We start from the raw sequence: 25,309 nt of genomic DNA, 5'->3' as shown, positions 1-25,309 counted from the left end.
ATTTTAGCAAGCACTCTTAGCCTTGCTAGGAATAAATCACCGAATATCTACTGCATTTAGACTATAAATAGATAGACAAACTAAACAAATAAACCAAGTACTGGAATAATACTTATAATACTATATTAACTACGAATAAGATAACTAGGTCAAAAAGTTACCTATTGCCTAATTCGCCTATAATATGGCTTACAATAAAAGCACCAAGTTAACCCCAGCGTATACCAACTTTAGATTTACACTAGACGCTTACCACGATAAACGAGATCCTAAAGCGGTAAATCCTGCAGCAATACTAAAAGCAGATGACCTCAAAAACCTACACAAGGAAATAAAAAAGGAACTAGAATATATCAGATAATAAATAAAGCGCTACTACGATGACAAGAAGGTAGAGGGACTAACCTTCAAGGAGGGAGATATAGTCTACCTATCCACAAAAAATATTACAATAAAACGACCTTTATATAAACTAGACTATAAATTTATTAGACCATATAAAATTAAACAATAAGTTAAGAAAGATATCTACGAACTGGAGCTACTAGCAAAAATTAGACTCTACCTAATTTACTATATCTTATTTCTTAAAACAGCCGCCGACACCATTAAAGTCAAAATCGGCAATAAACCTGAGGAAATTAACAGACTAGAAACCTACCAGGTCAAGGAAATCAGGGATATGCAGAAGATTAATAGATAAATAATATATTTAGTGAAATAGAAAAACTACCTAGAAAACGAGAACACATAGGAATCACTAAAACACTTAGTTAACGCCTAATAACTCCTAAAGAATTTCCACCAGAATCAAATAAAGGAGAAGCATTAAAAAACTTATTACCTAAACCTAATGCAGCCTAATCCACCTCGTTAAGAACGCGATTAACCTAAAGATCCTAAAGCACGGCATCTTTATAAGCATCCAAACCGGATAGTATGTTATCCGCCTAATCAACCTCTTGGAGACCACGATAGGTTGCCTTAGAACGCTTCTCTTTCACCTTGCTACAAATCTTACGAATTCGCGATAAACGACCAGCCGCAAGAGATAGGCGAGACTATAACGCCGCCATCTCTTTATAAAGTTTAAGGAGATCCTCACTGGCGGCATCCTTATTATTTTCTAATTTCTTCTCTTATTTCATTAAGTTCATCACTATAAAAAGAATTAGCATAAAAACACATAGTCACTATAACAGAAAAATAACTCATGGGATAATGCAATATAAGTTCTATCACAGGATTTCTTAGAACGAATGCATTTACTGCAATAACTAGAATCTGACGACATTAGGCACTTCTTGCCTGCATGAAAGCAACGAGTATAAGGCATATCAGCTTCCTCGTTAGAAAACTCAACGGATAACGCAAGCGTATTAATTTCACGATCTTTGCGCAAAGACTGCTTAGATATACAGTTAAACATAGTATCGCATAATAGTAAAAGGATTAAGTTAGACCTTACCGAAAGAAGAACGATATTAGTTAAGATAACAGGCCTTAAGGATAAGCCCATAGGAGGGGAGAGATTGTATTACGACCTGAGCGGTTATGTCACGTGTACCTCACTTTTTCACTTTTCACTTCCCTACATCATACCGCAAGATTAGCCAATCGACGATAGACTAATACTTATATGGACCGACGGCGCTCCAGGACCGCATCGCTCCAGGACTAACAACGACCTAACTTATCGTCGCTCTTAACATAGTAGACATTAGTATATATATATTCACTTAGCACTAGTTAGTATACTTAGCTTAATAGCTATTAGTTAAATATCTTTACCTGAATACGCCTAACCTGCCTTATTTACTATTAAGAGACGTAACACTTCGCAATCGCTTAGCATCACATGCCCTACGACTCTGCCAACATAAACTTAGAACGGACTAGTTTATCCCTTGGAAAACCCAACCGTCACAACCCTTAAGAGCTCTATAAATAACCAAGAATAGTCAATAAACCTGCCTAAAACTAAAAGTATAAATAAAGGGAATATAGCTAATCGCTCTTATAGATAGCAGAGCTAATATTAATATAATTAACCCTTATATAGTTAATCGCTTATAGCTACTATAGTAAAATAAGACCTATCCTTATATAATAAGAAACTTAAAAGGATAACTATTTAACTATAAAGGAGGACTAATTACCTAAGAGATTAATTACTTAAAGGTATTTATTAGAATATAAAAATAAAATATTAACTTTAATATCCTACCTGCACTAGGATATAACCTAATACTAGGATACCTATAGTTATAACGCTATAATCCCTATATTAATTAGAGAACTAGCTAGATTAGTAATATTACTAATCTCTCTAATAATAATTAAAACGGTTTAGAAATAAATAAAGAAATAAGATCTTAAACTTTAACTAACCCCTATGGCAAAGTATAGTATAAATTAAGCATTTACCTACCTCTAAAAGGAATATAATATAAATAAATATAGGGCAGAGTAAAGAAAGTTAAAAGGACTATTATAATATTTAGGAACTAGCTATAAAGCCTAGATAAATAGCTAGAAAAGAAGCCAGAAATAAAAAATAGACTTAAGAATATACTATAGGAATATTATATTTATAATAAACTCTTTAAGGAAGAACTTAACACTAAGGTACTATAGTATTTACACTAGGATTATAAAATTTACCTTATATTAAATAAGCTACCCTTCTAGAAAATATATAACCTTAATAAAATAGAACTTATTACTCTTAAAGAATACCTAGAAGAGGAACTATAAAAAGGCAATATATAGGAATTAATATCCTCTGCTAGATTACCTATAATATTTATACCTAAGAAAAATAGAAAACTATAATTAATTATAGATTATAGATAGTTAAATGCCCTTATAGTTAAGGACTAGATATTACTTTTACTTATTATAGAACTTAAGGACTGCCTATAGGAAAAATAAGTTTTTACTGCCCTTAACCTTAAAGGAGCCTATAACCTTATCCGCATTAAATAAGGCAATAAATAAAAGACTGCCTTTAGAATAAAATTTAGATTATTTAAATACCTAGTAATGCCTTTTAGACTTATAAATACTCCGGTAACCTTCTAAAGGATAATTAATAATATTCTAAGATAATACCTTAATATCTTTATAGTTTATTACCTAGATAATATCCTAATCTTCTTAGATAATAATAAAGAATATAAGGAATATATCTATAAGGTTCTAAAAGCATTATAAGATACTAACTTACTAGTAAAACCAGAGAAAAGTCACTTCTATATTAAAGAAATTAATTTCCTTAAATATACTATCTCACCAGGAGAAATCTAAATAGATTAAAAGAAAATCTTAGCAATATAAGACTAGCTATAGCCTATAATAATTAAAAAAGTATAAAGCTTCCTAGGCTTTATTAATTACTATTAATACTTTATTAAGGACTTTAATAAAATAGTAAATCTATTAATTAAGCTTACTAAGAAAGATAAAAACTTTATTTAGACCTAAGAAGCTTAGAGAGTATTTAAGAAATTATAAGATACTATCCTTAGTAAACTAATATTAATTATATTTAATCTAATAAAAGAAATAAAACTAGAAATAGATATATTAGACTTTATACTAGGAGGATAAATTAGTTAATAAGATAAAGAAGGGAGATTATACCCTATTGTCTTTTACTCTTATAAACTATATAAAGTAGAACTTAATTACCCTATTTATAATAAAGAATTCCTAGCTATTATTAATTATTTTAAGGAATTTAAATATTACCTTATAGGAAGCCTCTATTAAATTAAGGTTTATATTAATTACTAGAATATCTTATATTTTTTTATAATATAAATATTAAATTAATAATAATTATAATATATTAAATACTTATATAAATTTAACTTTATTATTATATACTGCAAAGGATTTAATAATAGATATGAAAATGCTATTAGTTAATAACTAGACTTTAATACTAGTAATACTAAGATAAATAAGAAACTCCTAGAGAAAAATAATAAAGGAGAATACTAATTTATAATACCTATAAGAACAGTAGCATATACTAGAAAGAAAAAACTACTATTCCTATTGCCTAAATATAGATATCTATAGAAATAAAAGGAATTAGGTAACTTTATAGACTAGGTTAGAGGAGAACTATAATTAAAGGATCTCTATTAATATAAGAATAATAAAATCTAGCTCTTACCTATAAAGTTCTAATAAATCTTTAATTACTATTATAACCTTAAAACTAATTATAACCCTAATTACTATAAAATATTAGAATTAATAAGTTAACTATATATAAACTAGTTCTTAGAGAAATAGATTAAAGAAGTAATAAAAGAATATAAAATATATAATAAAATTACCGCAAGAACTATAAAAATACTAGCATTTAAGGAATAGGAAAAAGACCTTAATAGACTATAAAGCCTATAGGAAATAAGCTTTAATTACTAAATAGGAAAATAAATACCTTAAATATAATAAGTATTAAATAAATTCAGAGAAAAACTAGTATAGGATATATATAAATATCCCCTATATAGCCACTAAGGCATTACTAAAACACTTAAAAGGCTTAAAGGCAAATACTAAATAAAAGGAATAAAGAAAATACTAAAGAAAGTAATTAAATAATATAATATATATATATAAACTAAGGTATAATAATATAACCCCTATAGATAGTTATAACCCTTACTAGTAATATAAAGACCTTAGGACTTAATTACTATAGACTTTATAACTAAACTACCTTTATTAGAGGAACCCTTAATAGGAGTCTTTTATAATAGCATTATAGTTATTATTAACTAACTTATAAAATTCTTATATTACTTACCCTATAAAGAAGCTATAGATATAAAAGAACTTTCCTATATTTTTTATTAATATATTATTAGTATATATAGACTATTAAATAAAATCCTATTAGACAGAGGACTAATATTCGCAGCCAAGTTCTAGTAATCCCTTATATTATACCTAGGACTTAATCACCGGCTATTAATAGCCTTTAGACTATAAATAGATAGTTAAATAGAATAAATAAACTAAATACTAGAGTAATATTTATAATACTATATTAACTATAGATAAAATAACTAGGTTAAAAAGCTACTTATTATATAATTAGCTTATAATACTGCCTATAATAAAAGCATAAAGTTAACACTAGCTTATATAAACTTCAGATTTACCCCTAATACTTATTATAGTAATTGCAAAATAGAGATAATTAACCCTACTATAATCCTAAAAGCAGATAAATTAAAAAACCTATATAAAGAAATAAAAATAGAATTAGAATTTATTAGAAAAAAAATAAAAAAATACTATAATATTAAGAAAGTTAAAGGACTAACCTTTAAAGAGGGAGAGATAGTTTACCTAGCTATAAAAACATTATAATAAAATAACCCTTATATAAATTAGATTATAAATATATTAGACTATATAAAATTATAAAGAAAATTTCAGAAAATAACTATAAACTAGACCTACTACTAAAAGTCAGGCTCTACCTAATCTTTTATATCTCCTTACTTAAATCAGCAGCTAATATAATATAAGTTAAAGTAGGCAATAAACCAGAAGAAATTAAAAGACTAAAGGTCTATAAAGTAAAAGCAATTAAAGATATAAAGAAAATTAATAAGTAAATAATATACCTAATTAAATAGAAAAACTACCTAGAGAATAAGAATATATAGGAATTACCGGAAAACCTTATTAATGCCTAATAACTCCTAAAGAACTTTCACCAGTCTCGCTAAAAAACAAAGGATTAAAATTAAAATCACCCAGTCCTAAGGACTCCTAATCCAGATTCTCAGTATTCAAAGAATATAACTCCTTAGAAACCGCTTCCTTATAATAGCTTAATTCTGTAGCTAACTTATCTTTACTATCTAAACCCTAAATACTATAATAAAGTTCAGAGGTATAATACTCCTTTATTTTATTTTTTATCTTTTAAATATAAAATAAATAACTAGCTATAATAGCTATATAAGCTTATAATAAAGCTAATTCCTTATAAAGTTTTAGAAGATCCTTACTAGCCCTTTCCTTATTATCCTCTAATTTCTTTTCCTAGGAAATTAATTTTTACACTAAAGAAGTCAATAAAACAAGAAAAAACTGCAAGAAAAATAGCAATAATCTTATATAAAGAAGCTACCTAAGTACTATTATATAAGTAACTATAATAAATATACTTACTGCAATATAAAAAGTCTACTATTATAAGATAATCCTTCTAATATTTAAAATAATAAGAATAAGGCATATCTGCAAATTCGCATAATAATTTAATAGCCTTAGTAAGAAGTTTATACTCTTTAATCTTATAATTAATATACTTTATAATATAACTAGATATTTTATTAGGAATATATAATAGGAATATTTATAAGTCTAAGTTAAGACTTACTAGTTTTAGGATAAGAATAGACAGTTAAATGCAGGTCTTAAGGATAAGACTTAATAGAGGGGAGAGATTATATTATAACCCTAGCGGTTATATTACATATACCCTATAAATTTCATATAACTTAACCCACTTAATTATAAACTTACTTCCTAAGTTTACTAAATTAATTATAAGTAGATTACGCTTATATAGGATTACTATGCTCTAAGAGTACCTATAATCCAGGATTACTATAATCCCTAGGCCTAAGTAATCCCTTAAGGATCCCTTAAGTATATATATATTCACTTAGCATTAGTTAATATACTTAGCTTAATAGCTATTAATAAAATATCTTTACTTAAATATGCCTTACCTGCTTTATTTACTATTAAGAGATATAACACTTTACTACGCTTAGTACTATAATGCCCTACATATCTGCTAATATAAACCTAGTATAGACTAGTTTATCCCTTGGGAATCATAACTGTTACACTAGGCCAGATAGTAATAAGGCTTAAGCAAGAGCTTAAGCGTCTAAGGGACCTTAATAAGAGGCTTATAAGAGGGCCTAATAAAATCTATTATAATAAAATTACCTTCCTTAAGGAAGTTAAATTAGATTATAGGTATAAGGCTTAGTATTAATACCTTAAATTGCAGATAGACTAGGCTAATAAACCCTTTAATAATACTATTATTAAGTTAATTAAAGATAATATTATAAAGAATACTATTAAAGTAGCTAAAGTAATAAGGGTATTTGCAGAGGAGGCCTATTATAACCCTAGCGGTTATATTATATATACCTTATAAATTTTATATAACTTAACCTAGCTAATTATAAACTTACTTCTTAAGTTTACTAGACTAATTATAAGTAAATTATACTTATATAGGATTATTATACTCTAAGAGTACCTATAATTTAGGATTACTATAATCCCTAGAACTAAGTAATCCCCTAAGAATCCTATATATATATATATATATATTCCCTTAGTATTAGTTAATATACTTAGCTTAATAGCTATTAATAAAATATCTTTACTTAAATATACTTAACCTGCCCTATTTACTATTAAGAGATATAATACTTTATAACCGTTTAATATTATATGCCCTATAACTCTGCTAGCATAAACTTAGAACGGACTAGTTTATCCCTAGGAAAATCTAACCGTCACACCTAAGTCATGCTAGCGCCGTTTGATTTCTCACCAAAAATAATTCGTCGGTTGCTAAACGACGCGGGGCATAGAGTTAGGAAACAGGTATCCTTGGAGAAATTATCTCGCGATGCAATTTATCCATCTCGATCCTGCTACTTCACCAATGATAATTAAGGCAGGTTGCGATTTCTGCATTGGGGCTAATGACTAACTACTTCCATGAGAATAGAAAGAAAAAAAGGGGCAGTCATTTAAATACTGGTCCATGGCAGAGACTTGCGCACAAAGTAGATTAGGAAAAGTATCAAATTATAAGACCTGCTTTTACGATACGCGTATTCATTTGAGCAGTACTACGTTGAAGAAGAAACACGTGGTGCAATTTTAAATTCGTGTTTGGCTAAATTTACTCGTGCCGTCTGAAACGAAGCTTAACGCCTTGGCATGCACTAGACAGTAACCGCCAAGCTGTCATATTATGTGGAGATGCACAGCAGTTCCAAATCACTTCCATAGATCGGCTATGATTTATCCTTCTCTCCAAGTTCGCTAGGGGTTTTTGATTTCTATAATTTTGTTCATATAAGCCGGAAACAGCTTTCGGCGGTGATCTCCTTCATGAAGCTGTTACCAACTCGCTTTCTTTCGTGGCTATACACGCCACTAACAAAGCGCCAGGTAACCGTCCCCAGACTTATCACACCCCCGTAATCAGCCTAACGAACCCAATTTCCGGGTTTCCGGCACCTACCGCTATTGATCGTCTTAGTTCGTGGAAGAATTGGAGATGGGGCAAAATGAGTGAAGCGAGCGCCCGATCTAGCTCAATAACAAGTTCATGGCAAGAGTTTTTTCTCTACTTATAATCAGAATCCATCTTGAGTTTATGCTCTGGCAGTATTGTTCATTCACTCTTTTCCCAGACGCTCGTTGTTTCTTCTTCTTACGTTTTATTCGCCGGAGAATCTGGAATTCTATTCGGTTACCCACATTCTTTCTCCTAACACTTCCACTTGACTCCTTCATCATGCGTCTGCTCAATGTTTTTGTAGCCGTTGCGGCATTCATTCCTGCATCCTTCGCTGCTCTACCTACCCAAGCTGAAGGTTTCGCCTCCAGCACCACTGGTGGTAAGGGTGGCCAGGTCGTTCATCCCAAGAACAACCAGGAGCTTGCCAATTATCTGAAGGACAGCACCGCTCGTATTATATATTTAGAGCGAACCTTTGATTTCAAGGGCTCTGAAGGATCTGCCACCGAAACTGGTTGCGCTCCCTGGGGTACTGGCGCGCACTGCCAGCTATCTATCAACAAGAACCAGTGGTGCACTAATTATAATCCCGGTGCTCAGAAGGTCACCGTCAAGTATGATAAGGCTGGCCTGACTCCTCTTATGGTTGGCTCAAACAAGAGCATTATTGGTGTTGGCTCTAAGGGTGTTATTAAGGGCAAGGGCCTTCGTCTTGCCAATGGGGTCAAGAATGTGATTATTCAGAATATTCATATTACCGACCTTAACCCCAGCCTGGTCTGGGGTGGCGATGCTATCACCCTTGATGGAACGGATAACGTCTGGATTGATCACTGTACTACTTCCTTGATTGGCCGTCAACATATTGTCCTCGGTACTGGTGCTAGTGGCCGCGTTTCTATTACCAACAATAAGATTGATGGCGTCAGCAACTGGTCTGCTAGCTGCAACACCTACCATTACTGGGCCATCTTGTTCCTTGGAAAGAGCGATGTAAGTCAACGCCTTCACAAAAGAGACAAAACTGGGTCATCTACTAACAACAGGTAGATGGTTACCTTCAAGGGTAACTACATGTACCACATTTCTGGACGTGCTCCTAAGGTTTCCGGCAACACCCTTCTCCACGTCGTTAATAACTACTTCTACGATATCTTTGACCATGCTTTCGAGATTGAAGAGAACGGACAAGTTCTTGCTGAAGGCAACATCTTCCAGAACGTCAAGAACCCGCTCAAGGCTGGCACCAAGGGTCGTCTCTTCACTGTTCCTACTGCTGGCTCGGCTGGTGTTTGTAAAGCTGCTCTCGGTCGTTCGTGCCAGATGAACGCCTTCGGAAGCTCTGGTGCTTTCCCTGGCGACGACACTGGGTTCCTTGGTAACTTCAAGGGCAAGACTGTCGCTTCTGCTGCTACTGCTCAGAGCGCTAAGAATGCTATGACCAAGGCAGGTTTCGGTGTTGCTTAGATACTATGTCGGTATGTGGCTATTTGTTATTGTTCTTTCCTCGAGGAATGTTGTATTATCTAGAACCATATTCAAGCGCACTTCAACGCAGGCCGGTTTAGTGTACTTCTTTTAAATATAAAGTCCAATTCGTTAGTCAAGCGTGACCGGTCGTGTAGACTTCCTAACCACTCCATCGTAGACGTTAAGTCCAACAACTGTCGTAGTAGGTGCTGAAGAGAGACCCTCGACGGTAGATACGCTGGCTGAGTCGAACTTAGTTTGTCATTTTTACACCCTGAGTTATGGAGTGGTTATTGAGTTTTGTGTCTTTGGATTGGCCCCTGCCATCAAATTTTATGCCCCTTACGAGATAACTGCAATCTTGTATCAGCTTCAGAAACAGAAGAGCGAACGAGGCCCAATATGAAATTGATCAAGTAAAGCTGGACTAGATTATATCGTAGGCTCAAGTACACCTGGCTCTTAGTATCGACGTAAGAAAAATAGGTACTTCATTGCTCAGCCAAGGACTCGGGCAGTAGACGATTTAAATGCCTAATGTAGTTTATGCTCTTAGACGAAAACAAGTCTGAACTGGGTCTAGATTACAATGCCATATAGGCCTCTATTCTGGCAAAGTTACGATTGGAAGAAGCAGCTTCTTACCTGAAGCCAAGCCACTTTTGTAACTCCTAGCTTCTATATTGTCCTGGTTTGGAGTAGCAGCTAAATCACAGGCCTTCAAATAGCACTTATTCTCCTGACTACATACTCATTAGACTAGAATGAGGGTTTTGGTTTCATATTGATCTTGCGTAACAGTTTCTATGGTCTGTAGTGTTGGCTGTTCTTGGTTATTCGAATGGTCTGCTGGCTAATTTTGTAATAATAAATGGAGCACTCGGCATGACAGAAATTACTCAAGGTATAAGCCTTAGTCTAGTGCTCAAAAGCCAAGACTGCCGGACAAATCATAACGTGAGTCGAAATATTGAATTCAAAATTGAAGGGTGGTCGTGACGATGCCAAGCTGTTATGTGGTACGACAAGACATTTCGACCCAAGCCTTTACAAGGATAGATGAGACGTTAGCGTAAATTACAACAGACACTGAGTTTTTGAAATTTAGACAGTAAAGGTTACGATCTGAACCAATCCGATCCTTGAGCTTCAAGAATATCGGTCAATACGCTAGTCCCAGTCACTGTACACTGGATCAAAAAATCGCTCTCATCCTGGCAAAGATGAAACGGAGCGATGTTTGAGACCGATTGTTTTTATTGTTATCCCATTCCGTATGGTATTTCCGCAGTAAAGCAAACAACCACCAGCAGGGTCTACTTGCTCTTTCAGGGCGACACCCGGAAGATGGACGATTTAGTAATACTCTTAGCTTAGACACTTTACCAATATAAAGGTTTAGGCCTTTCAACTCAGCGTTATTCATTTCATCATTTCTTTCGCTACTTACACTTCATTCACTGGCTTTGACAGTCAATTCTAGTCTTTGTGACGTATTTACTCACTTATACAATCATTCCCTTCTTACATTATCCCATCATTCCAAATTACCAGACACAGCATGTCTCTTTCATTCTTTCTCTCCGTTGGCGTGCTTGCCACGGCTGCCAACGCCTACACTGTCATCAACATGGCCTCTCCATTTATGCTCAAGAACATTGACCCCATTGTTTATCCAGGAGAGCATGGAAAATCTCACTTGCACTCTTTCTTTGGCTCTGATGCTGTTACCGTCAACACCAATACTAGCGCCGAGCTCCAGCAAGGATGCACTAATGCCGAAAACCCCAACGACCTTTCAGTGTATTGGGTTCCTACCCCCCTATACACCACTGATGGAGGAAACACTTATCAGCCTATCGGCATTTCTCGCTTTAGCGCCTACTATAACCTTGGTGAATCTCCTGCGGAGATTGCTATCCCTCAGGACCTAAAGATGGTCGCTGGTAACGCCGATGCCAGAAGTCGGGACCAGATGGTCGTTGATGCCAAGTCTGAGTTTACTTGCGAGGGCGCGTTCAGTGAAGTCGACGAAAATGGCTTCCCAACCAAAGCCTGTGAAACTCACCTGCAACAGCTGCTTTACTTTCCCTCTTGCGTCAACCCCGATACTCTTGAGACAGCCTACAAAAGCCGTGGCCATGGAACTCCCAATTGGTGCCCACAAGGAATGAAGTCCATGCCGCAGCTTCGCTTCAGCATTCGCTGGGACCTTCGTAGGGTTCTCCCTAATGGGTGGAGCGGTACGGCCCCTATCAAACTTTCTTGTGGTCCTGCCTGGTGCGCTCATGGAGACTTTATTAATGGGTGGACCGAAGAGGCTGCCGAGAACATGGTTGCCACGACCCAGGACAAGCGCCAATTCTTTCCTGTGAACGGCGCCCTTGGTGGCTTCAAGTCTGGTCCTACTTGTCAGGCTACTGATGCTGATCCTTCCCGTGGTACGGACGATTATGCTGAAAGCGTTGCTGCGATGAGCAAGCGCGGTATTCCGTCTTGGGGATGGGCCTCTAAATCCCGTTTCACACGCTCTATGTAAGACAGGTTCATCTTGGAATTTCAGGTCAGATCAGTAAACATCGATACCTGGAAATCATTTACGCACTCACTTATCATAAGTCAGTGGCATTATGCCTACCGCTGTGTTATGCGTTAACAGTGTATCTACATAGAATACAGTATGCAGTTGGTCTACATCTCAATCATGTGTAATTACCTGAAAAGGTTATCATGTATAACGTACACGATAAGCATGCCGATCAGACAAGCATGCCGATCAAAAATCCCTCAACCTTACATATTATTATCTGATCAATTAATTCTCAACCAAATAATATGTCTCAATCTAATAAAGAGGCTCAAATTATTCTTGCACTTCAGGCCTATTAGGCAGACCTAATATTAAGCCTGCGACGAGCTGCAATAGTCTATAACGTTAACTTCTCGACCCTTTATGCCCGATATAATGGCATTACTGCACGTTGCGATTAGGTTCTAAAGCAATAGAAACTAAGTGATCTAGAGGAACAGGTTATAGTCCAGTATATCCTTGACCTAGATTCACGAGGATTTCCTACCCGATATCGCGATGTTGAAGAAATGGCGAATCGACTGCTTGCAGACTGCGACGCATCACCAGTTGGCAAGCGCTAGGCTATTAATTTTATTAAGCGGCAACCACAGCTTAAGATACGTTTTCAGAGGAAATATAACTATCGGAGGGCCTAATGTAAAGATTTAATTACTATTCGCAATTGGTTTAGGCTTATAGAGAATATAATCGCTAAATACGGCATCTAATTAGATAATATCTGGAACTTTGATAAGACTGGCTTTATGATAGGCGTGATATTAAGCGGTATAGTTGTTATTAGCTCGGAAAGGTGTGGAAACCTAAAATCAGTCTAGCCTGGAAATCGGGAATGGGCTACTGTAATTTAAGCAATTAATGCAGAAGGCTATGCGATTAATCCATTTATCGTGGTTATAGGCGAATTTCACCTTTAGAACTGATATAAAGAAAGTAACCTCCCGGCTACTTAGGTTATTGCTATAATTGAAAATGGCTAGATAAATAATAAGATAGGCCTTAACTGGCTAAAGTACTTTGATTGGGCTATAATTAACTGATTAACTGGTCCCTATTGCCTCCTGATCCTTAATGGTTATAAAAGTCACTAATTAGCCGATTTCTAGATATATTATAAGGAATATAATATTATTATACGCTGTATGCTGCCTTATTTATTATATCTACTTTAGCCCCTTGACGTCGGGTGCTTTAGGCCACTGAAAAAGGCATATAGTCGAGAAATAGAGCGACTGATCAGAAGGTTAATAACCCACATTAAGAAGACCGACTTCTTCCTGGCGTTTTATATCGCCTTCCAAGCTACTATAACCGAGAAGAATATTAAGGGAGGTTTTAGAGGAGCCAGGCTTACTCCCTTTAACCCAGAACATGTCATCTCGAAGCTTAATATGCAATTACGGACCCTAACGCCTGCCCAGGAGGTCACTGAACCTTTAACCCCTTGGACTTCAAGGACCCCAAAGACAATACTAGAGACCCAATCTCACTCTAAGTATCTACAAGGAAGAATCAGAAATCATAAGAGCAGCTCCCCTGAGTTAATAATTGAAGCTGTAAAGTATTTTGAGAAAGGGCAGAGCATTCTTCTACATAAGATAGCCTTACAAGAGGCTGAGATCCGAGAACTTCGTCAGATAAATGAGATGCTTAACCGGCGGCGTAGGGCAAAAAGAACATGCCTACAGAGAAGAGGGAATATAACTATAGGGGAAGCCCAAGAGGTAATTGATCAGGTAGGTGTAAATACGCAGATAGTAGCCGAATCATCAAGAAATGGTGGTCAAGGAAGGTCAGAGCGACCAGGTGGTCGGCATTGTGGTGTATGCGGCAAGACCGGTCATAATGCAAGGACCTGTCAAGAGGTAATTGAAATCACCGAGGATAGAAATAGCAATTAGTTTAATTGGTTAGGTAGGTTATAGTGTTTTTATTGCGATTTATCTTAAGAAGGTTATGATTTGTGATCGGCATGCTTGTCTGATCGGCATGCTTATCGTGTACGTTAAGCCTTTTACTATAAATTGATGACATAATGTGTTTTACTTAGTAAATCTCCTCGGTGAACAATCCTGACTATTGGTCTCTGTAACAAAGCTGTAAGCATTATTGCAATATCTTTAATAGCAATTATACGTAACCCAGTCTGCTGACAAGTAGCGCAATAGTCAAGCATACCAGTTATATGATAACTGCTAATGCGGCAATTATTGTAGTGCTTATAGCGGCTAATAAGGCTTTAAAGTGCTGTTGTGTGGACTAATTGTAGCACACGGGATGCAGCGACTCTACAGCTCCTGCTACTATAACGAGTAGCCCAATTCCAATTGAAGTTCGGTGTATCGATGTCAAGATTTAATCATAGAAAACCTGTCCACGTCGCGTTTTAGGCGCCTTACTTACACAACGTAGAGTATTCAATGTTCCAGTCGCAATGAGGTATCCAGCGAACATTTGTGTCAGGCGTTCCTGAACCTCTTTTACTTTATGCATATGGTTATTCATGGCGGTGATAGCCGGAGACCGCCATAAGAGCCAGGCAAAGAAAAAATACAGTACCAGCAAGAATTTGATAATAGCACGGGAAGCACCAAAAGTGAACGGTAATGGCTGGGCAACAAACGCAGGCAGATGAATGAAAACTTCCAACCAGCATCTAGGTGGCTAAAAAGTATAAGGTTGGGAATCTGCTCTAAGCTGGTTGTTGAATTAAAGGGTGATAGCCATGGGCGGACTGCTCGTTATTGTGGACTGGAAGCAGCAAAGTGGCACTGAGATATGATTGACGGTTAAAATTTACCGTATCGAGTTCTTACACGAATGACTCAACCTGAAAATTTGCTTTCCCTTAAAATTACTTTTCTGAATATTATCAATAGGGGCTTCCCATTGTTTGACAACAATGGGTCATAAGGTTCTAGACGATAATTACCAGAATCAGTTAGAGCATACCTTTACAACTTAGTAGGGTTGGCTTAATGTGTGTCTAAGAACATTGCCGTAAAAAGGATGCCACGAACAACCTCGTGAGAGTGCCCCTTTTCATAGCATACCTACCCTTGTTGTTATTAGATTGCAATACGAGTTTATCCAAGAACGACGCGAACGCCAAGAGAAATTATAGGCAGAAGCAGGCTTTCCATCAACGTAAAGATGTAAGAGTGGACTTGCCGAATTAATACTGCATAAACCATGGTAGAGATATGAGTCTAGCCGAGCTAATCACAAGATTGACTGCCGCCCTTTTAGGGAAAGGGAGTATCAAGAGATACTTTCATTTGTCGGTGATTATAGTGAAGCCTAACATAAACTACGCCCTCTGTCGTGCCCATTAAACCTTGTAGGAATGCTGATCCGGTGAAGCACATAGCTGTGAGACAACTTCCCAGCCTCTATGGGGGACCTTTAAGATAATTTCACACCAGCATGTAACTCTTCTGGCCATAACGGAGCCTGAGATCCAGAGAAAGCATTTGCTGCATGCGATATTAATCAGGATAGGATACACTTAAGCATTGAGGCTAGACGAGAGAGTCAGAACTATTCGTAGATCAGTGCATCCCGGCATGAAACATCCCGCTTTAGGAGGAACCCACGAAACGAGAAGAACCACGAACGCTTTCTAATTACCGTCACACTGAAACACCTGTCAGGTTAACCGAATACTCCACCAGTAGAGTCACATCTCGCAAGGTCATCATCAGCCAAACACAAATTGGATCGCTTTTTGGAAACATGATAAAATCTCGCCGTCAAGTCAGCACACTTCATTGTTCTGGAGTATCATTCTCATCAGCAATCATGGTTTTCTGGAACAACATCTTCACTCTGGCTCTTAGCTTCGTTGCCGCTGTACAGGCTTATACCAACCCTATCCGCAATCCTGGTGGTGGTGATCCTCAGATTATTCATACTGGTGGTTACTATTACTTAATCTCAACTGAGTGGGTTAACCTTCAGCTCGCTCGTTCTACCACCATTGAAAGCCTTAAGACTGCTGTTCCAAAGGTTATATACACCGACAACAACCCTAGCCGTGCCGGTAACTTCTGGGCTCCAGAGCTTCACTATCTCGGTGGAAGATGGTACATTTACTATACCGCTGGACTCAAGGGCGATGATCTCAGCGGCCAGCGCTCGCATGTTATTAAGGATAAACCAGACTTCCGCAAAGACAATCTCTAAACTGACACATATCCAGGTGGGGCTTCTCCCTGGAACTCCTGGTCCTACGGTGCTCAGCTGACCGATGACTGGGGTATCGATGGTACTGTTCTTCACACCAGCAATTTCGGTAACTATTTTGTTTACTCTTGCATGACTGGCGTTCCCAATCAGTCTATCTGCATCCGTAAGCTTGGCTCTGACTTTATAACTGTTGGACCCTTGAGCATTATCTCCCAGCCTGATCAGTTATGGGAGCGCAGCGGCACCCCTGTCCAAGAAGGGCAGCATGCACTGTACTTTGGCGGCAAGACATATATTTCATATTCCGCCAACTATTGCTGGACCCCTGACTATTGTGTCGCTACCCTCGAGTGGGACGGCAAGACTGATCCTACCAAAGTCTCTGTCTGGAACAAGTCTAACGGCTACCACCTGAAGAGTGCCAACGGAAACTACGGAACCGGCCACAACAGCTTCTTTACCAGCCCCGACGGCATGACCACTGATATTGTTTACCATACCACTTCAAACAAAAATGGTGCTTGTGACGACTTTCGTTATGCTATGACTCACGCGCTGACTGCTAACGCTGATGGTTCCCCCAATTCTGGCATTCCGCAACGATTCGATCAGCAGCTTCCTGAGCCAAAATAGGCTACTACCCTATATCAGTGAAAGAGATCAGGACATGATTATGACGGGTGGTAGAACTGCATATACATTATATATACATGATCCCAACGAAGCATATATAGAAAATCTATTCTAAGAAACACTAGTTGTTGTAAGCTGTAGAAGCTTACGAGGTTATTTCCACGAGTAATAGTAAGTGAGCTACGGTAGTAAGCCAAAAGTCTGACCCCACCACACCAATTTCGCCCATAGAGGAATTTTAACACTACATTTTAACATATTATTTATTTATCAATAAAAGGTTAATTAAGATAATATATATATTATTAGAAAGCCCTGATTTTAACGTTTAATTTTTTATATACTAACCTCGGGCTCGGATGCAGGCTTATAGTCTTTTCTTTAAAGAGTTAATACACTTTAAAATCTTATCCTGTGGAATAGCCTTTTACGCAAGTTTAATGCATCTTATAAATTCTGCAATTAAAGCTTTATTTCTTATAAAATCTTATAGATAAGGGAATTATTTCTTTAATTACTGCTTTAGAATTACCTAAATATTCTTAATTAGGCTTAAATTAGGGGAATTTAATAGCTAATTTATTTAATTAATTGCTTAATAAAATAACTAATCTATAGTTAAGTTAAAGTAATAAATACTTATATTATCCTACTAGAATTATTAAGAACTATTATATATTAGTAAAAGACCTTCCTAGAGGGCTTTCTAATATAACTAAAAGCTATATTTATTATTCTTAGCTAATAGATCTCTTATTATAGTAATAATTTAAGACTAGCCTATTTTCTATATAGTAGCCTAGAATATAATAGAAATAGTTAATTTAATATAATTATTCTTATTTATAAGGTCTTTATTATACTTTTTATATAGCTTATAGAAATAAAAACTATTAGGGTTATTACTTATATTAGCAATAGAAACTTTATTTAAGTTAATAAATTAAATAGTTATTAGTATTAAAACTATTCTCTTTATAATTTATAGTATATTTCCTTTAATTCTTTAATATCTTTAATTTAAGCTTAATAAAAATAAAGCTAGATTCTTACTTTTTCTTTATTAAGCTTTAGTTAATTTATTAACTTCTATTTCCTCTTATAGTAAAAGGATATAGCGCATTTAATAGTTCTAACTAATATTAAATTATCTATTAGTTTATAAAGGTAATCCTATAAGATAAAATAATCCTATTAAATATATCTTAATATATTCCTTCTCTTTACTTAATTAGGCTTTAAAGGATACCTAGTATAAGTATTTCCGCTAAATATATATATTTTTATAAATCTTTTAATAATATAGTTAACTGCGCAGTAGTCTATTTTAAACTAATGCATAATAGCCCGTTTTAATATCCCTATATAAAAAAGTATAAAAATTACTGCTTTCGCTTCCGGGGAAAATTCTTTATTTTTTCCTCGATTAGGATATATAATATCTCCAAGAAGGGCTTTTTCTGACATTATTGTGACTGTATTATAGTGGTCTAGTTAAGAAGAGTCGTCGTGTTGATGTCGCGTTGAAAGTGGGTGGTTGGTTGGGTGGGGTCAGACTTTTGGCCAAATACTGTAGTAAAGAGTTCATCCATCTAGACTTGTTCACTTGATGTGACTTATAATGTTCAAACCTATTTTCACTATCAGAAAAACAGGCCTAGAAGTATTAAATATGTACAAGATGACTTGAGCAGCGATGTGTATGCTTTGGACGCAATTCTCTTGTGTAAAAGATCCTTTGTGCTTGCAGTTACCAGCAGCTTGTCAGCATAACCATTGTCTATAGTACCGTAGAAGTTGTTAGCTTACGTAAATATATACATACATTTGGCGGGTTTTATAATCTTCACCGATCAAATAAAGAAGACAGGGACTTAGTGTAGACCGCTTTGTAAACACAGTAATTTTCTCAACAAACCCTTGCGGCCGCATTTGAAGTCCTGATTGGGAGTACGTTGTTTCTTTTCACCGACCGAGTAGTCAGAATGTAACTCGAGCTTGCAATAGTATACAGCCATTGTTGGATTCATATTCAAGCGTGCGAGTTATAGATGTCATTTTTCTCCCCCATCTCAGCTCAAACTATAGTAGCTATCACGTAGCACGCTGCAATTCTAAACACTCTTCCCCAGATTTGCCCCTTTAAAATGGAGTGCACTCAAGTTCTTGATCAATATTTAGCTTGCCAGACTCGGTGCGGATCGAAAGGTTGCGTGTCAGGCGGTTTTTCCGTAACGCGCTTATAGAGTAAAGGATCTTACATGCAAGATCCTCCGTGGCGTATACAAAGTTTGCCATAGCACGTACCGACATAATGAACCATTCAAACTGCTTAGTGAAACGAACTGAAGAATTAAGGATGTTGAAAAGAAACTGTGCTGCATATGTCAAGCGCGAAGGACGATCTATATAAGGCACAATCTGTACCGAGGAGCCTTCGATTAGCATCACGCCCTACCCAATCACCCAACATAAACCTTGTACGGACTAGTTTATCCCTTGGGAACCACAACCGTCACAGTTTTGATTAGATTCGCTTAATGCCCTAGCCTTATCTTTTAGTGGTTCCAGAAATCCCTGTTAATACTATATCCCCATATAAACTCCACTATTCTAAAACCATACCTACATGCAGCTGTTAATTGTTCCAATCAAACAAGCAGCCCACTTTCGTAGGAAAGCTTTTTCAGTTCTTCCACCATTCACACACATAACATTTAAAGAATGAGGGTCCCAGAGAAGCCTAATTAGCTATCTTGAAAGATCAGACGTTTTCTAGCACCTTGCAGACCGAGCTCGTCCCAATACCTTTGCAACACGAAGGGATGCTTCTTTAATTTCAATGTTGATGTCCTCCAATCACTCAGTACAGCCGTATCTCCAGTATATCCCTAATATCAGGTAGTTTCAAGTAAACGGTTTTATATTGCTGTACCCCCAATCTCTGGGAACATAAGCCATGTTTTGCTTCCTATAAGTAGTGTTACGCGCTCTCACCACTTTAAAATATTATTTCACTATCTTTTAACCTGACGTGATAGCCTCTATTACTTTCTGGTCTCTTTCAAGATGCGTGCCTCTCCCCGACTCGTTCTCATTCTTTCGGCTATTGTAGCAGTTGAAGCAGCAAGGGGTCCCAGGTGCCGCCACGGACGACCCGAGAACGCCAATTTCGCCCCAGTCATCTCTGCCGTCCCGAACCTGGCAACGTCCAAAACTGCCTCTGAGATCATTTACAGTGTTGTGACTCCGTCGGTAGAGTCAGTCGAGACTAGTCAGACGCGGGACGTTATTTCGACCGTCTCTAATGTCCCGACAGAGGCAGTCCAAGTGCCCAAGCCTGCCAATAACGCTGAAGATGTCAAAGTTCAGGAGCCAGTAACCTCGACCCAGAAGGCCGTCTCATCGTCAACACTCCAAACCAAGGATGGCCCTGTGGCTGCTATTAAGGAGCCTACCAAGAAGTTCTGCGGTAAACCCAATGAGTCTGAGGTCCTCTTTGGAACGCCCTGGATTGTCTTCTCCATGAATTATAACCACCAGTCTATCAAAGGCTCTTCCTGCGTCGGCTACTATGGCTACACGGGCTCTGGCAATGACCAGACGATCCACTGGAGCGTTCTCTGGGACATCGATCCTGACGTCGGAACCAACCTCGTCAAGGGTTATAACTTCATAGGCCTTACCCAGGGTCTGGAAACAATACTCAGCGATATCAAGAGCATCCCCTCCAGGTATGAGTGGACCACTAGTAAGATTACTGAGTACAAAGGTATGTCACTCATGTGCCCCTATCCTCTCCCCTTGAGCGATATAGGAATATGAAAGCTGACTCGACGCTTACTAGGCAACGTTGTGTACGACTTCATGACTTGCGACACAAAGGGAGACTCAACCTCTAACCGTGCACAAGAGCTTATGCTCTGGATCAACTGGCAGGGTGGCCAGGTTCCCATTGGCTGGGGTGAGGGACCCATCGCCACCATCGACGGGCTCTTTGGCAAGGACGGCTGGAAGCTCTATCAGGGTGTCAACGCCGACACTGGCATCACTGTGACCTCGCTCCTGTGCCCCGAGGACAACCAGTTTGGCAACGATGAGGGTGGCAGCTTTGAGGGTGATATCAAGGACTGGCTTGTAGCGCTGTCCAGGAACGGCGTGTTCAAGTCAGACACGTACGTAAACGTTGGAAATGCGGGCATGGAACCTTACTACGGCACTGTGGACTTTGACAACTACTTGAGTCTCAGGATCAACGTCTAGAGGGAGAGGGGAAAGGTCTAATTCAAGATTTTATGTTCTAAGTATGTTATTTTAAAGGCCTCAGTTTATTAGTGTCTTCTATATGTCTTGATATGGTTTGTCTTCAACTATGCCCTATTCATTAGTGATGTATAAACTTTCAGGAACAGGTCTTTGACTCTTGTGTGCTAAAGGTATATGAACCTGTTGGTCACAAGCCTAGCATTTAATATCTGTTTTCTAGAGAGATAGAAGAAGAGAATATGTTTGAAACGCATGTTACCAATAACCTTACTGTGTTTCCGTTTTCTGCACTACAATTACAGCACCGAATAGTCGAGTATAGTCTGAGGTGGATCATACGCCTGTGAGGACAGAGGAACAGGACACTGTTGAGAAGGGCCCCATGGCTGCTTCAGTTGGTTTTGAGCAGAATTGTAGGCGCGTTGCGATGAGTAGGATGACCATGGGGTCGGAATCGGAGTAGTATTGGAAGCACCCGAGTCGGCAACAAGATACATTGACTTTATGTTGCTCGCGAGATATCAAAGCAAGCCTTTTCCGGTTTTATAGAATAATTGAGCAATTCATTGTTAATCTGCTTGCGTTTAAGGCGCTGAAAGAGGGAGGGCAACCTGTACAGAAGAAGGCTGCTGCGGAGTTGTGTGACGGTTGGGTTTTCCAAGGGATAAACTAGTCCGTTCTAAGTTTATATTAGCAGAGTTATAGGGCATATAATACTAAGCGGTTGCAAAGTATCATATCTCTTAATAGTAAATAGGGCAGGTTAGGCGTATTCAGGTAAAGATATTTTATTAATAGCTATTAAGCTAAGTATATTAACTAATACTAAGTGAATATATATATACCCAAGGGATCCTTAGGGGATTACTTGGATCTAGGGATTGAAGTAATCCTGGATTATAGGTGTTCTTAGAACGTAGTAATCCCGTGTAAGCGTAATCTACCCGACGTACCACTTGGAGCCTCGGTAGATATAACAAACTATGCTTTCGAAACTTTTCTAAACAACAACTATTCACCAACTCAACATTCTTTATATTCTCAATCGAAACAAGTATACTGGAACATGACTAGCTGTGTCGTTCTTGGGGACCCTGTTATCCATGACATTCTTATCAACCTATCAAGAGACGATACCATTTCGATCAAGAACGCCTTAGGTCAAACTTTGAAAGACTTCTCCGTCGGCGAGGAGCGCAAATACCAGCCTGACGCAAGCGTTGTAATCCGTCCCAATGGGGTCAAGACTTTGTTCCGTCCCTTCACATCACCAACCAACGTTGGCATCAAGATTACCGTTGATCCTACGACTTCACCTTCTTACCGGTCGGCTGTCAAAAAACCAACCATACATGGCATAGTGGCTCTTTGTGATGAAGAAGGTAATCCAAGGGGTATTCTTAATGGAGATGAGTGGACAGGATACCGAACGCCTTTAAATGTTATGGTATCCTACTTCTACCGCAAGAAAACATCAAATGTTGTCATCTTTGGCGCAGGAAAGCAAGCCCTCTGGCATTTGCGTCTGGCGCTCAGATTGAGAGGAGAAGATATAATGAATGTTACTATCGTCAAGCGCAATAGCGAGGGTCTCTCTGAGATGATCAAACAAATATCATCTGAGAATGACTCGCTGTGGAATTCGCCTGCCCAATTTCAAGGCATCAATATTGAAGATTCAGACTCTGAGTCCAGACTCAAGACCGTAATCACAAATGCAGATGTCATTTTTTGCACAACCCCCTCCAAGAAAGCCTTATTCCCTGCCGAGTGGCTTCTACCGAGACTCAGGGAAGGCCGGGGTCTATATCTGTCTGCAGTAGGATCTTGGCAACCGGATATGCTCGAGATTGATCCCATCATATTGAATGAGGTTGTCTCTACATCTGGATATAACCCCAGTGGTGGGCCTGGTGGTGTTTTGTTAGTCGACGACCGCGAGATTGCACAAAAGAGCACGGGAGAGTTCACCAACAGCAAAGTCAAGGCCGATCAGATCATTGAGATCGGGGAGGTCCTTCAATGGAAGGAGACTTGGGAAACAGATAAGCAGCGACATTTGAACAATTGGCTTGAGGAGGGTTTTGTTGTGTATAAGTGCGTTGGCGTGGGGTTGACCGACCTCAGTGCTGCTAGTTCGATTGTAGAACTGGCAGAGAAGTATGGGAAGGGCATTACGATTGGCAACTTCTCCTCCAGGCTGTAAAAGCAGTCTCAATGGACAATATTCCAAAAGAGTACAAAGTATACAATATCTTCCTCTACCAGATTCAGCAGGGGAGGTTTGACGTCAATGTTGGTGGATTTGAACTCGTCAATATGGCACTGTATTGATGAGGCGGAGGGGCCAACCAAGATCAGGGTAGCTGGTCTTGCGTCGTTTGACTTTCAGTTGACCACGAAAGGACAATTATGATAGAAAAAATGCAAATTGTCTTCCTCCTCAAGAATATTTGTTCTATGTTCGTGGGAAGGGACAAATAGTCACTCCATTCTCTCCGTTGGAACGGAATCCATTCTCCAGAAATCACCGACGTTCCATGCTTCGGACCAACTCAATTTGGCCAAGGGTTGAACTAGTATCTTAATGTTTCTCATTGGCTCACTTGTTGCTGACACGCATTGTAATTTGACAAAGACTGTTTTGAGGGTGGTCCAAGTTACCCCAAAGGATCGAACATGCGACTGCGAATGCGACAGCCACTGCTTACGTTGGCCAAAAGAGATTCTAAATGGCTGGAACAATTGATGGTAATGCACGATGACAGAATGATACAACAACACAATGACATATTGTTTGTTTGGTACGGGTATATATCCCAGTGAGCCACGCCACGTCAACCATCAAACTCCAATATCTACCAAGAAAACCATCATGGCCAACTACCCAACCTACGCCGATCAAAAAGAATGGAAAGAGATACAATCTTTCCTCCCGAAACGTCTCCATTTCACGCCTGATCACTCCCCAGTTGAAGAAGTCTGGCATCACCGTGGCCATGCCCTTCATCTCGACAGATGGCGCAATCCTTCTGCTGAAATCCGGTTGATCATGCATCACGGAATGGGCACAAACGGACGCATGATGTCGATGCTTCTCGGTGTGCCTCTTCACGAAGCAGGCTTTGAACTCGTCGCCATCGACATGCCTGGCTATGGCTGTACTGTTCCAGCCAAGAACTATGTGTGGGACTTTGATGACTGGGTCAATATCTCGAGTGAATTCGTTGATCATGAGTATGGGAATGACTCGCGACCCATTGTGCTGTACGGACTCAGTGCAGGTGGAGGACTGACCTTCCATTCGGCGGGTTTGAATGGGAAGGTGAAGGGTATCGTTGGGATGTGTTTCATGGACATGCGCATACAGTCTGTCGTAGACGCAACTTGTCGAAACCTCTTTATGAGTCGCGTCAGTGCGCCAAGCAGTGGCATAATGGACCGTATCGGCCTAGGCTGGTTTTCTATGCCTATGTGGCTGACTGGCCGAATGTCCACGCTGGTCAATAACCAACAAGCACTGCAAGTGTGCTACAGGGATAATACATCTGCGAACGCGTGGGTGACTATGAAGTTCCTGGCGTCGTTCATGTCTTACAAACCGGTCAAGGAACCAGCTGAGTTTGATGTCTGTCCTATTCTTTTGACACAGCCTGCCGAGGATAAGTGGACGCCGTTGTGGGTGTCGGAGGCGTTTTTGAGAGACGTCACCAAGGTTCCCGTCAAGAAGGTCATGTTGGAGGGTGCAGGACATTACCCTCTTGAGGATACAAGGTTAAAGCAGATGAGTGAGCCCATTGTTGCATTTCTGAAGGACATTGGTGCAAACTCCTAGG

General features: G+C 38.3%; 6 protein-coding genes across 6 annotated transcripts; all 6 read left to right on the top strand.

The window, feature by feature from the left end:
- Positions 1-8,602: 8,602 nt before the first annotated feature.
- EDB82DRAFT_552962 (pectin lyase fold/virulence factor) lies at positions 8,603-9,793 on the top strand (the record flags this gene model as incomplete). The annotated part of the gene is made up of 2 exons (XM_065609599.1): positions 8,603-9,319; positions 9,377-9,793. 2 exons carry the CDS (start codon positions 8,603-8,605, stop codon positions 9,791-9,793), a joined length of 1,134 nt encoding a protein of 377 aa, XP_065466061.1.
- Positions 9,794-11,357: 1,564 nt separating this feature from the next.
- Positions 11,358-12,335, top strand: EDB82DRAFT_552961 (uncharacterized protein; the record flags this gene model as incomplete). The annotated part of the gene is made up of 1 exon (XM_065609598.1): positions 11,358-12,335. One exon carries the CDS (start codon positions 11,358-11,360, stop codon positions 12,333-12,335), a length of 978 nt encoding a protein of 325 aa, XP_065466060.1.
- Positions 12,336-16,187: 3,852 nt separating this feature from the next.
- EDB82DRAFT_552958 (glycosyl hydrolase) lies at positions 16,188-17,207 on the top strand (the record flags this gene model as incomplete). The annotated part of the gene is made up of 2 exons (XM_065609597.1): positions 16,188-16,529; positions 16,629-17,207. 2 exons carry the CDS (start codon positions 16,188-16,190, stop codon positions 17,205-17,207), a joined length of 921 nt encoding a protein of 306 aa, XP_065466059.1.
- Positions 17,208-20,183: 2,976 nt separating this feature from the next.
- Positions 20,184-21,470, top strand: EDB82DRAFT_534643 (concanavalin A-like lectin/glucanase domain-containing protein; the record flags this gene model as incomplete). Its single annotated transcript, XM_065609270.1, has 2 exons — positions 20,184-20,979; positions 21,055-21,470. Exons 1-2 carry the CDS (start codon positions 20,277-20,279, stop codon positions 21,468-21,470), a joined length of 1,119 nt encoding a protein of 372 aa, XP_065466058.1. The 5' UTR covers positions 20,184-20,276.
- Positions 21,471-22,539: 1,069 nt separating this feature from the next.
- On the top strand, positions 22,540-23,679 carry EDB82DRAFT_473189 (ornithine cyclodeaminase; the record flags this gene model as incomplete). Its single annotated transcript, XM_065607992.1, has 1 exon — positions 22,540-23,679. One exon carries the CDS (start codon positions 22,540-22,542, stop codon positions 23,677-23,679), a length of 1,140 nt encoding a protein of 379 aa, XP_065466057.1.
- A 669-nt stretch (positions 23,680-24,348) lies between these two features.
- Positions 24,349-25,308, top strand: EDB82DRAFT_425110 (Alpha/Beta hydrolase protein; the record flags this gene model as incomplete). The annotated part of the gene is made up of 1 exon (XM_025730132.2): positions 24,349-25,308. One exon carries the CDS (start codon positions 24,349-24,351, stop codon positions 25,306-25,308), a length of 960 nt encoding a protein of 319 aa, XP_025587416.2.
- Between the last annotated feature and the right edge of the window lies 1 nt (position 25,309).

Source organism: Fusarium venenatum (genome assembly GCF_020744135.1).
Source record: "Fusarium venenatum strain MPI-CAGE-CH-0201 chromosome Unknown EDB82scaffold_1, whole genome shotgun sequence".
Classification (NCBI taxonomy): domain Eukaryota; kingdom Fungi; phylum Ascomycota; class Sordariomycetes; order Hypocreales; family Nectriaceae; genus Fusarium; species Fusarium venenatum.
Note: the sequence above shows the minus strand (reverse complement) of the source record. Positions and strands in the feature narration are given on the sequence as shown.